Genomic DNA, 17,336 nt, shown 5'->3' with positions numbered 1-17,336 from the left:
TAATTACTATATAAATCCAACAGAATTTTAATTACAAGACAGATATGCAGATCACAAAACCTAGACCGCTATTTCCTGTCTGCTATAGACTGCATTTCAGAATGAACTTTTCTTTTATATTAATAGTATACAGTCAGCATTCATTAAATTGACATACACAGGGTTGACAATCAAGATGTCAATATATGGTTAATGTGTCGAAATTGACAGAAAGTTGACAGTGGAAGTGTCAACGTTGTCATAATGTCAGCAATTCCATAAGAGTTCGTGTCCGGGTTTGGTGGCATATATCCCACTAGGCACATGCCTAAAGGTGCATCTGACAGCCCCCCAGCCCGGCTCGGCCCCACCTGCATCAGAGCCGATGTTCCTTTTTTAGTGTAGCAGCAGCAGGAGAAGGGGAGGTCTCAAGTGGCAAATTGCATACAGGAGATGTGGGAGAGGTTGAAGCTTTAGCTTCAAGACCAGCCATCCCTGGCCATCATGAAGGGGGCAGGGCCATAGCAGTCGGTGACACTGTCGATGTCTATGCAGAGCTGCCTATCACTGCTGCTGGGGGTTTCAGCTATGTTTGGGATCGGTATGTGATCCCGGAAGACGGGATTTCGGCGGTCACAATACTGACACCGGCATCCAGATGGTCAAGATCCTGACAGGGGCAGATTAAGTATTTAAACTCTGTGCTTAGGGGTGGTTTGACCCCTAGGTCAGCCTCAATTTGGGTTACAGTTAAGGTTAGTGTAACAGTTAGGGGTCCTTTTAGGATTAGGGATAGAATTGCATGGAAAAAAAACATTGTCACCATTTCAACTACTGTATGTCAACATTACTGTTCATCAGTGTTGATTTGCTTTAATACAACAAACATTGGGCAAACAAATATCATCAGGCGCTGAATAAATGTCAAACCTTCCCTTATGTTTGTAGATATTCTTAAAGGGCATGGGTCTTCAAATGCTTCGACAGTCCATCTTAATTCTTTCCAATCTTATCTCAGACGGTATATGAAAGAATACAAAATAACAATATAATGGCATAGTATGTCGAGTTACAGTTCATAGTTCACCCCTGTGTTAGGGATTGGATTCGTGAAGTTATTCCTGATAAACCACCACCATCTTCCTAACTTGGTAGTTGACGTACATAAAGCTTCCACATCTAGTGGAATGAGTGAAAAACTGCTTTTATGTTCCCCTTGTGTTTCGTACCAGAACTCATAACGTGCTTAGATTTATGATAACACATAAAGGTATCTTTGCCATGGTAAGTTTGGATGAGTATACCCCAACTCACAATAAACGTGTGTATTCAGACATATCAAGGTTTCTTTTAATGGTTCTAGGATTGTTAGCGTACCCCAACTCACAGTATAGCTGGTGCTTTCAATCACATCAAAGTTTCTTTCAATGTCCACAAATCCAAACGATGCATAAAGGTTGAATGACATATTCCATTAAAATCATATCCAATCAACATAAAAAAATTCCATAAAAAGATATACACCATTTCATAGAAAAAATACACTGGAGCAATAATTTACACAGTCTCACCAAAGGAGAGGGCCTTGAAAAAGATCTTCTAAAGATCCAAACCCTAACTTAGGTCCATTTTATGTATGTCTTTAAGCATTTTGATATTTCCTTACTGCATTTCCATTGAACCAGATTTTGGTACTTTTGGCAGTGTGGGCAAGTGCCAAATCCTGCTGGAAAATGAAGTCAGCATCTCCATAAAGCTTGTCTACTGAAGGAAGCATGAAGTGCTCTAAAATGTCCTGGTAGACTGCTGCGTTGACTCTGGACTTAATAAAGCACAGTGGACTAACATCAGCAGATGACATGGCTCCCCAAATCAACACAGACTGTGGAAACTTCATACTGGACTTCAAGCATCTTGGATTGTGTGCCTCTCCATTTTTCCTCCATAGTCTGGGACCTTGGTTTCCAAATGAGATGCAAAATTTGCTCTCATCAGAAAAGAGGACTTTGTACCACTGAGCAACAGGCCAGTTCTTTTTTTTTTGTTTAGCACAGGTCCAGAATCCTTCTGTGTGTGGTGGCTCTTCATGCACTAACTCCAGCGTCAGCCCACTCCTTGTGAAGCTCCCCCACACTTTTGAATGGCCTTTACCTGACAATCCTTTCCAGACTGCAGTCATCCCTGCTTCTTGTGCACCTTTTTCTTCCACACTTTTCCCTTCCACTTAACTTTGTATTAATGTGCTTTGACAGAGCACTTTGAGAACATGCAACTTCTTTTACAATTTCCTTTTGAGGCTTTTCCTCATTGTGGATGGTGGTAATGATGGTTTTCTGCACAACTGTCAGGTCAGCAGTCTTCCCCATGATTGTGAATTGTACTGAACCATACTGAGAGACTATTTAAAGGCTCAGGGACCCTTTGCAGGTGGTTTGGATTAATTAGCTAATTAGGGTGTGACACTTTGAGCCTACAATATTGAACCTTTTCCCAATATTCTAATTTTCTGAGATTTTGGATTTGGGGTTTTCTTAAGCTGCAAGACACAATCATCAAAATTATAACAAATATAGGCGTGAAATATCTCACTTTCCATGTAATGAGTCTATATAATATATTCTTTCACCTGCTAAGATGATTTACTGAAATAAATGAACTTCTGTGTGATATTCTAATTTTCTGAATTTCACCTGTATGTGTGTTGCATACCCTCCAACATGACCCGCCCCACTAGGTACAAAATGCTCTGCTCCTGGACTTCCCTCTTAATTTATTATTGCCATCACCTGTGAAGAAACAGCTTTCTTATCATTTAACTAGTTCAACACAGGTGATGGAAATCATAAATTAAGAGGGAAGTCCAGAAACAGAGCATTTTGTACCTAGTGGGGCGGGTCATGTTGGAGGGTCTGGTGTTGTGATGTCATAAAATGTTTAGATCTTCAAACTAAAGCATCAAACTTGCCAGATACTAGTTTTTAAGTGGTGCGGTCCAACTTTGGGCCTAATTTAGAGAGTTGATCGCAGCAGCAAATTTGTTAGCAGTTGGGCAAAACCATGGGGGTCATTCTGACCCGATCGCTCGCTGCAGTTTATCGCAGCGCAGCAATCGGGTCAGAACTGCGCATGCATCGGCGCCGCAGTTGCCAGCCGTCGATGCCTAGCGATCACCTCTGAGGCAGAGGCGGCCGCTGGGCTGGAGTGGGATGGACGGCGGCGTTAAGCCGCCGTTTAGGGGGCGCGGTCCGGCCAACGCAGGCATGGTGGGGCTGTTGGGGGCGGGCTGCGGCGGATGTGTGACGTCACACACAGCCGCTGCGACTCGGGGCAGCGAAGAGGTTCTCCTGGCCAGCCGCAGGAGCTGCGCTGGCCGGGAGTAACTCCTGAGATGCAAAAGCATCGCCGCTGTGCGATGCTTTGCATTTCTGCAGGGGGGGGGGGGGGCGGACCCACCCAAATCTAACTCTCTCTGCACATGTTATATCTGCACATGGTTTTGCCCAACTGCTAACAAATTTACTGCTGCGATCAACTTTGAATTATCCTCTTTGATCTATTGTCATTCATTGCAATTGGCCTTATACTGTACCTAACACATTCATATCTTTTCTTTAGAAAGAATTTGTATCTATGGCATATAAACCAATAATTACACAGGGAAAGCGAAGGTAAGTTGTTACACTTAAAATAATGGTCCTAATTCAGATCTGATCGCACGCAGGCTATTTTTTGCACTGCTGCGACCAGGTAATCGCTGCCTACAGGGTAGGGGGTAATCGCTGTGCAGGTATGCGATCGGCTGTTCAGTGAGCTGCACAAACAAAAGTTTGTGCAGTTTCTGCACAGCCCAGGACTTACTCAGTCACTGTGACAATCCGGGCCGATGCTGATGTCAGGAACCCTCCTCCCGAACGGCTGGGCACGCCTGCGTTTTTCCGGACACTCCCTGAAAATGGTGAGTTTCCGCCCACGAATGCCTTCTTCCTGTCAATCTTTTTGCGAACGTCGGTGCAATCGCTTTCTTCGTTAGTTCTGTCGCTGCCCAGCGATCCCCGTCACCGGTGGCCGAAGCGCCTGCACATTGCGGTGCATGCGCTGTTCAGACCCGAATGTACTGAAAAAAGGCAGCATGCCATCGGGTCTGAATGACCCCCAATGTGTGTAATAATGGCAAGAGGATGGTCCAATAATAATGACTTGAGGTAAATGTATCAAGCAATGAAAAGAGTGGGGAAGTTGACCACTGGAGAAGTTATCTTAGCAACCAGTCAGCATCAGTGTAATGTTTATCAAGTATAGATGTGCCTCTTACATCAAGCCTCCTGGCACATTAAACAGCCTTTGTAGTCACACAGTGCGGTGGCATGACTTGGTAAGACTGAACACTTTGTCGTGCAATTTTTCCATTAAAATGCGCTGTATTCACAAAACGAGGCGAATAGGATGCACAAGCAACTTATGCTGATTAAAATGCTGCATGCCTATATTCTGTGCGCAGCCGCGGCTGTATTTGCAAACAAAATGCTACACTGGTGTAATAAAGCGCTTGGATTTATATAAATTGAATGATTATAGTGTAACCGTGTGTAAAAATAAATATATTGTAACCAATAGGTAACAATAAAGGAGTGATGCAATACCTGAAAAATAAAATGGATTATAATGTTTACAGCCCTTTTGTTAATTTTGCTGAGGTCTCCAGATGCTATGACAATGAAGGGGTTCCATGTTTGCCGTACAGGTGGTTTGTAATGAGAAAGTCCCGGTTACCTAACTTTCCCTATACTATATACTACCAACCTTGTTTGAAATGGTGACGTCTGTCTTCCTCTGGCTGGTTCCCCCGCTCCGACTTGCTGCCTTCTCCGGCCGCCACTCACTTGCGCTATGCAGCGCTTGACAGCTAATTGATGTCCCGGTCTGTGAGGCGGCTTTCAAAGGGTCAGCGGCGCGCTGATGGTGCAAAGCGGAATAGATTGAGTTTGTCTTTTGGAGTCCGTTCATTAGCGCTTCTTCCGACACGTTTCAGGCTACAGGCCCTTAATCATGGATAGCGCAGGTTCAGCCAACTTGATATTTTATAAGAAAAACTTTATTGAAAAAAACACACATTCCAGAGCATTTTCCCAGGAAGTTCAAGATTAAAAAAGCGGCATGCACATGGCTAAAATACAAACCTACAGGTATTGCACTCCATTTGTAGATATGTGAAAATGGGTCAAAAATATCAATTAAATTATTAAAAGTACGTGTATGTTTTTTATTCAAGCAGATAAAAATAAAAAATATAAAAAAAAATATCTTTATTTTAGGAACACATTTAATTCGATTTCCACATTTAAACCCATTGGCTGTAATGTTTGTAGGGTAAAAATCCATTCTGTTTCTTTCTTTTTGAGAGTGTCTGAAATATTTCCACCTCTCCAATATTGTTGAATTTTTTGAATTCCTATAAACTTTAGTCCTTTCGGGTTTTTATCATGATGGTCCAAAAAATGCTTTGACACACTATGTGTTAAGAGTCCTTTTCTTATGTTGTATATGTGTTCCATTAATCTGATCTTTAGTTTTCTTTTTGTTTGTCCAATATATTGCTTGTGACAGGGACATTCCAACAGATAAATGACCCCCTCCATATTACAGGTGATAGTATCTTTGATTTTATACATTTTCTTTGTGATTTGTGACATAAATTCATCTGTCGGAGTGGTAGAGGAATTTCTTATTAATTTGCAAGCATTACAGTTTAAGCAGAAATGATGTCCTGCATTTATTGTTCTTATTTCTCTTGACACCTCTGGTGGTATGAAGCTTCTAGTGAGTTCTTGCTTTAAATTCTATGCCCGCCTATAAATGATTTTTAATTTTTCAGGGATCAGGTCTTTCAGCTGGGTATCTAAATGAAGTATGTGCCAATGTTTTTGTAAAATGGATTCAAAAACACTATGCTGACTATTGTATTGGGTGATGAATGCCATTTGAAAGTCTTTTGTTTCATGTTTTTATTTGTACTGAATAAGTTCATTCCTTTCTATTTTTGAAATTTTCTCTATTTCTTGACTCAAACCCATTTCTTTATAACCTTTTTCTAAACATTTTCAATTGATTTGCTTGTGTGATGAAATTGTCATGTTGTGAACAATTTCTTTTAATCCTTCTAAATTGACTTCCTGGTATGTTCTTGGTCCAATTCACATGATGATTACTGTTAGTTGGTAACATACTGTTGCTGCTGACGGTTTTGGTGTGTGTTCTTGTGTGTAGCCTATTTTCTGAAACATATATCTCCAAATCAAGATAGACCACCATCTCTGTACTGATCACTGAAGTAAATTCCAAACCATATGGATTATTCTTCATATGCTCCAGGGATTTATTTAGTTAATTTGTCGTTCCGTTCCAGATAAACAACAAGTCGTCTATATAGCGTTTCCAAACGATGAGGTTTTCTCTGTATGGGTTATTATTCCAGATGCTTTCTTCCTCCCATCTGGCGACGTAGAGGTTAGCATAACTCGGTGCCATTGAAGAACCCATCGCGGTACCCTTAATCTGGTTAAAGAAGACCCCAGCATAGTGTTTTTTAATCCATTTTACAAAAACATTGGCACATACTTAATTTAGATACCCAGCTGAAAGACCTGATCCCTAAAAAACCAAAAATCATTTATAGGCGGGCAAAGAATTTAAAGCAAGAACTCACTGGAAACTTCATACCACCAGAGGTGTCGAGAGAAATAAGAACAATAAATGCAGGACATCATTTCTGCTTAAACTGTAATGCTTTCAAAATAATAAGAAATTCCTCTACCACTCCGACAGATGAATTTATGTCACAAATCACAAAGAAAATGTATAAAATCAAAGATACTATCACCTGTAATACGGAGGGGGTCATTTATCTGTTGGAATGTCCCTGTCACAAGCAATATATTGGACAAACAAAAAGAAAACTAAAGATCAGAATAATGGAACACATATACAACATAAGAAAAGGACTCTTAACACAGCATTTTTTGGACCATCATGATAAAATACCCGAAAGGACTAAAGTTTATAGGAATTCAAAAAATTCAACAATATTGGAGAGGTGGAAATATTTCAGACCCTCTCAAAAAGAAAGAAACAGAATGGATTTTTACCCTACAAACATTACAGCCAATGGGTTTATCTGCTTGAATAAAAAACATACACGTACTTTTAATAATTTAATTGATATTTCTCTAACGTCCTAAGTGGATGCTGGGGACTCCGTCAGGACCATGGGGTTTAGCGGCTCCGCAGGAGACAGGGCACAATAATAAAAGCTTTAGGATCAGGTGGTGTGCACTGGCTCCTCCCCCTATGACCCTCCTCCAAGCCTCAGTTAGATTTTTGTGCCCGGCCGAGAAGGGTGCAATCTAGGTGGCTCTCCTGAGCTGCTTAGAATAAAAGTTTAAGTTAGGTTTTTTATTTTCAGTGAGTCCTGCTGGCAACAGGCTCACTGCTACGAGGGACTTAGGGGAGAGAAGTAAACTCACCTGCGTGCAGGATGGATTTGCTTCTTAGGCTACTGGACACCATTAGCTCCAGAGGGAGTCGGAACACAGGTCTCACCCTGGGGTTCGTCCCGGAGCCGTGCCGCCGACCCCCCTTGCAGATGCCGAAGTTGAAGAGGTCCAGAGGTCCAGAAACAGGCGGCAGAAGACTTTCAGTCTTCATAAGGTAGCGCACAGCACTGCAGCTGTGCGCCATTGTTGTCAGCACACTTCATACCAGCGGTCACTGAGGGTGCAGGGCGCTGGGGGGGGCGCCCTGGGCAGCAATGTATTATACCTTTTTTATGGCTAAAATACATCACATATAGCCCTTGAGGCTATATGGATGTATTTAACCCCTGCCAGATCTCACAAACTCCGGGAGAAGAGCCCGCCGTTTTAGGGGGCGGGGCCTATTCTCCTCAGCACACGGCGCCATTTTCCTGCTCAGCTCTGCTGTGAGGAAGGCTCCCAGGCTCTCCCCTGCACTGCACTACAGAAACAGGGTTAAAACAGAGAGGGGGGGCACTTATTTGGCGATATGATTACATATGTGAAAATGCTATAAGGGAAAACACTTGTATAAGGGGTTGTCCCTGTATAATTATAGAGTTTTTGGTGTGTGCTGGCAAACTCTCCCTCTGTCTCCCCAAAGGGCTAGTGGGGTCCTGTCCTCTATCAGAGCATTCCCTGTGTGTGTGCTGTGTGTCGGTACGTGTGTGTCGACATGTAGGAGGACGATGTTGGTGAGGAGGCGGAGCAAATTGCCTGTATTGGTGATGTCACTCTCTAGGGAGTCGACACCGGAATGGATGGCTTATTTAGGAATTACGTGATAATGTCAACACGATGCAAGGCCGGTTGACGACATGAGACGGCCGGCAAACAAATTAGTACCTGTCCAGGCGTCTCAGACACCGTCAGGGGCTTGTAAAAACGCCCATTTACCTCAGTTGGTCGACACAGACACGGACACTGACTTCAGTGTCGACGGTGAAGAAACAAACGTATTTTCCTTTAGGGCCACACGTTACATGTTAAGGGCAATGAAGGAGGTGTTACATATTTCTGATACTACAAGTACCACAAATAAGGGTATTATGTAGGGTGGGAATAATCTACTTGTAGTTTTTCCTGAATCAGATAAATTAAAGTGTGTGATGATACGTGGGTTTCCTCCGATAGAAAATTATTGGAGGTATACCCTTTCCCGCCAGAAGTGAGGGCGAGTTGGGAAACACATCTTAGGGTGGATAAGGCGCTCACACGCTTATAAAAACAAGTGGCGTTACCGTCTCCAGATACGGCCGCCCTCAAAGAGCCAGCTGATAGGAAGCTGAAAAATATCCTAAAAAGTATATACACACATACTGGTGTTATACTACGACCAGCAATCGCCTCAGCCTGGATGTGCAGCGCTGGGGGGGCTTGGTCGGATTTCCTGAATGAAAATATTGATACCCTTGACAGGAACAATATTTTATTGACTATAGAGCATTTTAAGGATGCATTTCTATATATGCGAGATGCGCAGAGGGATATTTGCATTCTGGCATCAAGAGTAGATGTGATGTCCATATCTGCCAGACGATGTTTATAGACACGACAGTGGTCAGGTGATGCAGATTCCAGACGGCACATGGAAGTATTGCCGTATAAAGGGGCGGTCCATCGGACCTGGTGGCCATGGCAACAGCTGGAAAATCCACTTTTGTTACCCCAAGTCACATCTCAGCAGAAAAGGACACAGTCTTTTCAGTCTCAGTCCTTTCGTACCCATAAAGGCAGGCGGGCAAAAGGCCAGTCATATCTGCCCAGGGTTAGAGGAAAGGGAAGAAGACTGCAGCAGGCAGCCCATTCCCAGGAACAGAAGTCCTCCACAGCTTCTGCCAAGTCCGCAGCATGACGCTGGGGCCATACAAGCGGACTCAGGTGCGGTGGGGGGTCATCTCAAGAGTTTCAGCACGCAGTGGGCTCACTCGCAAGTGGACTCCTGGATCCTACACGTAGTATCCCAGGTGTACATTGGAAATTCGAGACGTCTTCCCCTCACAAGTTCCTGAAGTCTGCTTTACCAACGTCTCCCTCCGACAGGGAGGCAGTATTGGAAAAAAATTCACAGGCTGTATTCCCAGCAGGTGATAATCAAAGTACCCCTCCTACAACAAGGGAAGGGGTATTATTCCACATTATATTGTGGTACTGAAGCCAAACGGCTCGGTGAGATCTAAAAGATTTGAACAATTACATACAAGGGTTCAAATCAAGATGGAGTCACTCAGAGCAGTGATAGCGAACCAGGACGATATGGTGTCACTGGATATCAGGGACGCTTACCTACATGTCCAAATTTTGCCCTTCTCACCAAGGGTATCTCAGGTTCGTGGTACAGAACTGTCACTATCAGTTCAGACGCTGCCGTTTGGATTGTCCACGGCACCCCGGGTCTTTACCATGGTAATGGCCGAAATGATGATTCTTCCTAAAAGAAATATGGACGCTTTCCTGATAAGGGCAAGGTCCAGAGAACAGTTGGCGGTCGGAGTAGCACTATCTCAAGTAGTTCTACGACAGCACGAGTGGATTCTAAATATTCCAAAATCGCAGCTTTTTCCGACGACACGTCTAATGTTCCTAGGAATGATTCTGGACACAGTCCAGAAAAGGATGTTTTCTCCCGGAGAAGAAGACCAGGGAGTTATCCGAGCTAGTCAGGAACCTCCTAAAACCAGGAAAAGTATCAGTGCATCATTGCACAAAGGTCCTGTGAAAAATGGTGGTTTCTTACAAAGCGATCCCATTCGGTAGATTTCACGCAAGAACCTTTCAGTGGAATCTGCTGGGAAAATGGTCCGGATCGCATCGTCAGATGCATCAGCGGATAACCCTGTCTCCAAGGACAAGGGTGTTTTCTTCTGCGGTGGCTGCAGAGTGCTCATCTATGAAAGGGCCGCAGATTCGACATTCAGGACTGGGTCCTGGTGACCACGGATGCCAGCCTGAGTGGCTGGGGAGCAGTCACACAAGGAAAAAATTTCCAGGGAGTGTGATCAAGTCTGGAGACTTCTCTCCACATAAATATACTGGAGCTAAGGGCAATTTACAAGGCTCTAAGCTTAGCAAGACCTCTGCTTCAAGGTCAGCCGGTATTGATCCAGTGGGACAACATCACGGCAGTCGCCCACGTAAACAGACAGGGCGGCACATGAAGCAGGAGGGAAATGGCAGAAACTGCAAGGATTCTTCGCTGGGCGAAAAATCATGTGATAACACTCTCAGCAGTGTTAATTCCGGGAGTGAAAAACTGGGAAGCAAACTTCCTCAGCAGGCATAACCTCCACCCGGGAGAGTGGGGACTTCAGCGGGAAGTCTTCCACATGATTGTAAACCGTTGGGAAAAACCAAAGGTGGACATGATGGCGTCCCGCCTGAACAAAAAACTAGACAAATATTGCGCCAGGTCAAGGGACCCTCAGGCAATAGCGGTGGACGCTCTGGTAACACTGTGGGTGTACCAGTCAGGGTATGTGTTCCCTCCTATGCATCTCATACCAAAAGTACTGAGAATCATAAGAAGGAGATGAGTAAGAACGATACTCGTGGTTCCGGATGGGTCAAGAAGGACTTGGTACCCGGAACTTCAAGAGATGCTCACGGAAGAACCGTGGCCTCTACCTTTAAGAAAGGACCTGCTCCAGCAGGGGCCTTGTCTGTTTCAAGACTTACCGCGGCTGCGTTTGACGGCATGGCAGTTGAACGCCGGATCCTGAAGGGGCATTCCAGATGAAGTCATCCCTACCCTGGTCGAAGCCAGGAAGGATGTAACCGCAAAACATTTTCACCGCATTTGGCGAAAATATGTTGCGTGGTGTGAGGCCAAGAAGGTCCCTACAGAGGAGTTCCAACTGGGTCGTTTCCTACATTTCCTGAAAACAGGACTGTCTATGGGCCTAAAATTAGGGTCCATTAAGGTTCAAATTTCGACCCTGTCAAATTTCTTCCAGAAAGAACTGGCTTCAGTGCCTGAAGTTCAGACGTTTGTAAAAGGGGTACTGCATATACAGCCTCCTTTTGTGCCCCCAGTGGCACCTTGGGATCTCAATGTTGTTTTGAGTTTCCTAAAGTCACATTGGTTTGATCCACTCACCACTGTGGAATTAAAATATTTCACATGGAAGGTGAAGATTCTATTAGCCCTGGCTTCAGCCAGGCGTGTGTCAGAATGGGCGGCTTTATCATATAAAAGCCCTTACTTAATTTTTCATTCTGACAGGGCAGAATTGAGGACTCTTCCTTAATTTCTCCTTAAGGTGTTTTCTGTTTTTCACATAAACCAACCTATTGTGGTACCTGCGGCTACTAGGGACTTGGAGGACTCCAAGTTGCTTGACGTTGTCAGGGCCCTGAAAATATGTGTTTCCAGGACGACTGGAGTCAGAAAATCTGACTCGCTGTTTAGCCTGTATGCACCCAACAAGATGGGTGTTCCTGCTTCTAAGCAGACGATTGCTCGCTGGATTTGTAGTACAATTCAGCTTGCACATTCTGTGGCAGGCTTGCCACAGCCAAAATCAGTAAAAGCCCATTCCACAAGGAAGTGGGCTCATCTTGGGCGGCTGCCCGAGGGGTCTCGGCTTTACAACTTTGCCGAGCTGCTACTTGGTCAGGGGCACACCCTGACTGAGGAGGACCTGGAGTTCTCTCATTCTGTGCTGCAGAGTCATCCGCACTCTCCCGCCCATTTGGGAGCTTTGGTATAATCCCCATGGTCCTGACGGAGTCCCCAGCATCCACTTAGGACGTTAGAGAAAATAAGAATTTACTTACCGATAATTCTATTTCTCGTAGTCCGTAGTGGATGCTGGGCGCCCATCCCAAGTGCGGATTGTCTGCAATACTTGTACATAGTTATTGTTACAAAAATCGGGTTATTCTTGTTGTGAGCCATCTTTTCAGAGGCTCCTTCGTTGTTATCATACTGTTAACTGGGTTCAGATCACAGGTTGTACGGTGTGATTGGTGTGGCTGGTATGAGTCTTACCCGGGATTCAATATCCTTCCTTATTATGCACGCTCGTCCGGGCACAGTATCCTAACTGAGGCTTGGAGGAGGGTCATAGGGGGAGGAGCCAGTGCACACCACCTGATCCTAAAGCTTTTATTATTGTGCCCTGTCTCCTGCGGAGCCGCTAAACCCCATGGTCCTGACGGAGTCCCCAGCATCCACTACGGACTACGAGAAATAGAATTATCGGTAAGTAAATTCTTATTTTTTGACCCATTTTCACATATCTACAAATGGAGTGCAATACCTGTAGGTTTGTATTTTAGCCATGTGCATGCCGCTTTTTTAATCGTGAACTTCCTGGGAAAATACTCTGGGATGTGTGTTTTTTTTCAATAAAGTTTTTCTTATAAAATATCATGTTGGCTGAACTGCGCTATCCATGATTAAGGGCCTGTAGCCTGAAACGCGTCGGAGGAAGCGCTAATGCACGGACTCCAAAAGACAAACTCAGTCTATTCCGCTTTGCACCATCAGCGCGCCGCTGATCCTTTGAAAGCCGCCTCACAGACCAGGACATCAATTAGCTGTCAAGCGCTGCATAGCGCAAGTGAGCGGCGGCCGGAGAAAGCAGCAAGTCGGAGCGGGGGAACCAGCCGGAGGAAGACGGACGTCACCATTTCAAACAAGGTTGGTAGTATATAGTATAGGGAAAGTTAGGTAACCGGGACTTTCTCATTACAAACCACCTGTACGGAAAACATGGAACCCCTGCATTATCATAGCATCTGGAGACCTCAGCAAAATTAACAAAAGGGCTGTAAACATTATAATCCATTTTATTTTTCAGGTATTGCATCACTCCTTTATTGTTACCTATTGGTTACAATATATTTATTTTTACACACGGTTACACTATAATCATTCAATTTACATAAATCCAAGCGCTTTGTTACACCAGTATACGATTATCTTTATATACAGAGCAGCTAATACACAGGAATCCCAGGCACAGCGCGGTTATTTATTATTTCATTAAACAAAATGCTACGCTACAGTGTTTTCCTATAAAACACTGTAAATTACAATTTTGTATGCAGTTACAGCCGCAGACACACGTAGAATATAAGCATGCCACATATTTAATCAGCAGAGTCTGCGTGTGTGTCCTATTTGCACAGTGATGCGAATAAGACGCATTTGGGCAAAAAAGACGACCAACGCTAACAGAGTTGCACGGGACCTGTCGACTCACTCACGCCAGGCATCTTGAAGCAAGATGTATGAGGACACACCTGTACATTCTATAAAATGATAGGTAGCTAGGGCAACTGCGCCACTGTTTTCACGGCTTAATACAGTAACCCCTTGGTCTGATGCTGTGTTTGCCCCAGTACCTCCCCAGATTATACTTTAAAAGGATGCATGTTAAAAAAAAAGCATATTTACAGCAGCCAATGTGCAAGGTTTATATCTGGTATACATAGGTACATTTATTTCTAACCAGGCCATAAGCACAAGAAAAGTTTCACATTTTACTTTAATATTGAAACTGCATTCACTGTTATGATTAATGTAATTACATAAAGCCTCTATAATACAGCAGATAATCTTTCCTGCATATGAATGAAAGTAGCAATAAAAAATAATTAGAAAAAGCATGCAGACATAATATAGGCACAGTCAGTGCAGTGTTGTGTGCTTCAGAGGTAACTCTGCAGTCCTCATATGAGAAGCGGCTAGCTGGCAGGCGTCATCTGTGCTTTTGCTCCAGGTCCCGGGCGGTTGGCTGGTGTATATGCGTCTACATATAGGTTGCATTTGTTTATACATATCCTCGGCCTATAGTAACCCGTGCCGGTATCCGTTTGGATGGTCGACCATGTTATGGTCGACAGTCATTAGGTCGACCACTATTGGTCGACATTGACATGGACACATGGTCGACACATGAAGGTCGACACATGAAAAGGTCGACATGCGTTTTTCAATTGTTTTCCCTTTTGGGGAACTTTTCCATACGTTACGATCCACGTGGACAACGATTGGGAACGGTAATCTGTGCCGAGCGCAGCAGTAGGGGAGCGAGGCACCTTGCCCGAAGCATGGCGAGCGAAGCGAGCCATGCGAGGGGACGAGGTGCACTAATTGGGGTTCCCCGTCACTTTACGCAGAAAATGACACCAAAAAAAGTTACAACTCATGTCGACCTTTTAATGCGTCGACCTTTCGTGTGGCGACCATTTTCATGTGTTGACCATTTGTCCATGTCGACCATGCCATGTCGACCAATAGTGGTCGACCTAATGACTGTCAACCATTCATACCGGAATCACCTGTGCCACCCCTCCATTTCGTCTCGTCGGTCCAGTAGCAAGTGCCTGATGCGAGTAAAGTTGTATATATGTGGATTTTTATGTGTTACGCAAACTGGCATACATGCAGCTCAGCATCAAGCCCCTTCAATGTAATCTGAAAATGTCTCTTACTTCTCTATGTACAATGATATAGGGAATGGGTTGTGGAACTGCTAAGACTAACACTGTATAGAACTAAATGAAATGAATGGGCCACTCAACACCTCCCCAAATCCTTACCTAGCACCACTGTTAGGCAACTTGAGTTTCTTACACAACAGCAGTGAGACCTATATTGAAAACCCTAGGCTGAATAGCACAGCGGCTGCTGCCCCTGCAATGTTCTATCAGTGGGGTTCATATAGCCTCTTCTATTGGCAAAGTGATCTAGATACGGACACTTGAACTGGCAGCTTCCAGTGGTCCCAGAAGAACATTCCCTATTAACAGAGTAAAAATAAATTATACACACTTCGATTTTAAAATGAACTTTGACTTCCCAAATCCTTGCTCATCACAATATTTGTTACTATCCATTTAAGTTGCAGATGTCTGTAAGAGATTTGCCATCTCTGCTCACTTGGGTAAATGTTTAGTCTTTTATTTGTACCTTATTAAATAACTTCCTGTTAAAACAGGGTAAATATGTAATAAAAATGATCAACCAAGTGGGTGATTTTCTTGCCGCATTCTTGCTGTGTTATGTGAGGAGTACACGACATCTCTATTGATTCCCTCGACATTTAATCAGTGCTGCTGTTGCAGGTGTTTTGGCCAATGTTAACATCATATAACAAGAACAGGGCTCTGAGGCATGATGCATTATTTATTGCTATATTCAGAGATCAGTGAACTAGAGCTAATACCTTGTGAACATGTACTAAACTGTGCTTGGCCAGCTAGAGGCTGTATGGCTTCCAGCCTGCATTTTGGCCAGAGTATAGCTGCAATTTCCATGTGTCTGTTATATAACAGATATAAATGTTTCTCCGCAGGTTGTCAACACATGACATAGAAGAAATGGAAGATATGAGGGCTGTGAAGCAGCTTCAATGACTGGAAAGTTGCAAATCTGAGATTAACTTGCCTCCTTTGGACACTACCTGGATAGCAACTCCACTTTAACCCATTACTACCCTATTAATAAAAGTGACAACAGTTTTCTCTATGTAATATACAGTATATATTTTATGCGCAAAAGAATACTGGTGGCTCTTACTACTGATTGTATTAAACAGCAAGTAAGCCTTTGTTTAGTGCTAAGGATGAGTCTGATATATTTGTCTGTGATGATGTAACGGAAGGGAAGGAGCTTAGCCTACACTACAGAACAAAATATGAGGTGCATTTGGATGAGTTCTGAAAGTCTAAATCGATGGGGACTTGGCGCAGAGACACGGTGAGCCGTGTGGGTGATAAGCTCGGGCAAGCTGCTCCCTAATGGGTGAGTGACAGACCACTTTGTAGTAGAGGGAGGTTAGGTAGAGGAGCAGTCAATCATGGGGACTGTATGCAGTGTCTGTATAAACCAAATGATAAGGCAATGCTAATACTTGTGTAATAATATATTGTGTCCTACACAGTAGGATACAGTATAATGCTGGAAACTATAGCACTGCACAGGGGTAGTCATTCCGAGTTGATCGCTAGCTGCATTCGTTCGCGGCGCACGTGCGACGTACTATTACAACGAACGATGTAATTTCACACAGAGTATAGCAAAGCTTTTCAGTCGCACTGCTGACCGCTGAGTGATTGACAGGAAGAGGGCGTTTCTGGGTGTCAAATGACCGTTTTCAGGGAGTGTTCGGAAAAACGCAGGCGTGCCAAGAAAAACGCAGGCGTGGCTGGGCGAACGCAGGGCGTGTTTGTGACGTCAAAACAGGAACTGAATAGTCTGAAGTGATCGCAGGCGCTGAGTAGGTTTAGAGCTACTCAGAAACTGCACAAAAATACTTTGTAGCCGCTCTGCGATCCTTTCGTTTGCACTTCTGCTAAGCTAAAATACACTCCCAGTGGGCGGCGCCATAGCGTTTGCACGGCTGCTAAAAACTGCTAGCGAGCGATCAACTTGGAATGACCACCAGTGTGTTGTAGCGATTAACTAGTCAAAAAGGTAAAGTTGTAACTGTGTGATAACAGTGGCTGGGTTCATTCAGCCTGCACTGACGTTAGCTACATAATGTCTCGTTGAGGATGGTGGCGGCTGTGGTGTTCTTTAGTCCTGCTTCTCCAGACCTGAAGGACGGTGTCTGGTGCTGAATCTGCTCAGCTAGTGAGCTACAAGAGTTAGTGTAATAGCAGGAGACCACTACCCACCGACACATAGAGCCGGCCTTAGGCATAGGCAAATTAAGCAAATGCCTGTGGCATTTGGTATGCTTAGGGGCACCAGTAGCTCCTGCTGATTTTAAATGATATGCGGCATGCCTATATTCTGTGTGTGACTGCGGCTGTATCTGCATACGAAATGCTACG

At 44.1% G+C, this 17,336-nt stretch overlaps 1 protein-coding gene across 1 annotated transcript in view; it reads left to right on the top strand.

The window, feature by feature from the left end:
• HOATZ (HOATZ cilia and flagella associated protein) overlaps positions 1 to 16,061 on the top strand; it is a 168,512-nt gene extending 152,451 nt beyond the window's left edge. The window contains exons 5-6 of the mRNA XM_063941903.1: positions 3,595 to 3,647; positions 15,854 to 16,061. Coding sequence (XP_063797973.1) covers positions 3,595 to 3,647; positions 15,854 to 15,914 — 114 coding nt within the window. The 3' untranslated portion in view covers positions 15,915 to 16,061. The remainder of the gene's footprint in view (positions 1 to 3,594; positions 3,648 to 15,853) is intronic.
• Positions 16,062 to 17,336: the final 1,275 nt, after the last annotated feature.

The sequence above is a fragment of the Pseudophryne corroboree genome, chromosome 10 (assembly GCF_028390025.1).
Source record: "Pseudophryne corroboree isolate aPseCor3 chromosome 10, aPseCor3.hap2, whole genome shotgun sequence".
NCBI lineage: Eukaryota > Metazoa > Chordata > Amphibia > Anura > Myobatrachidae > Pseudophryne > Pseudophryne corroboree.
This window is presented reverse-complemented; position numbering and strand designations above follow the sequence as displayed.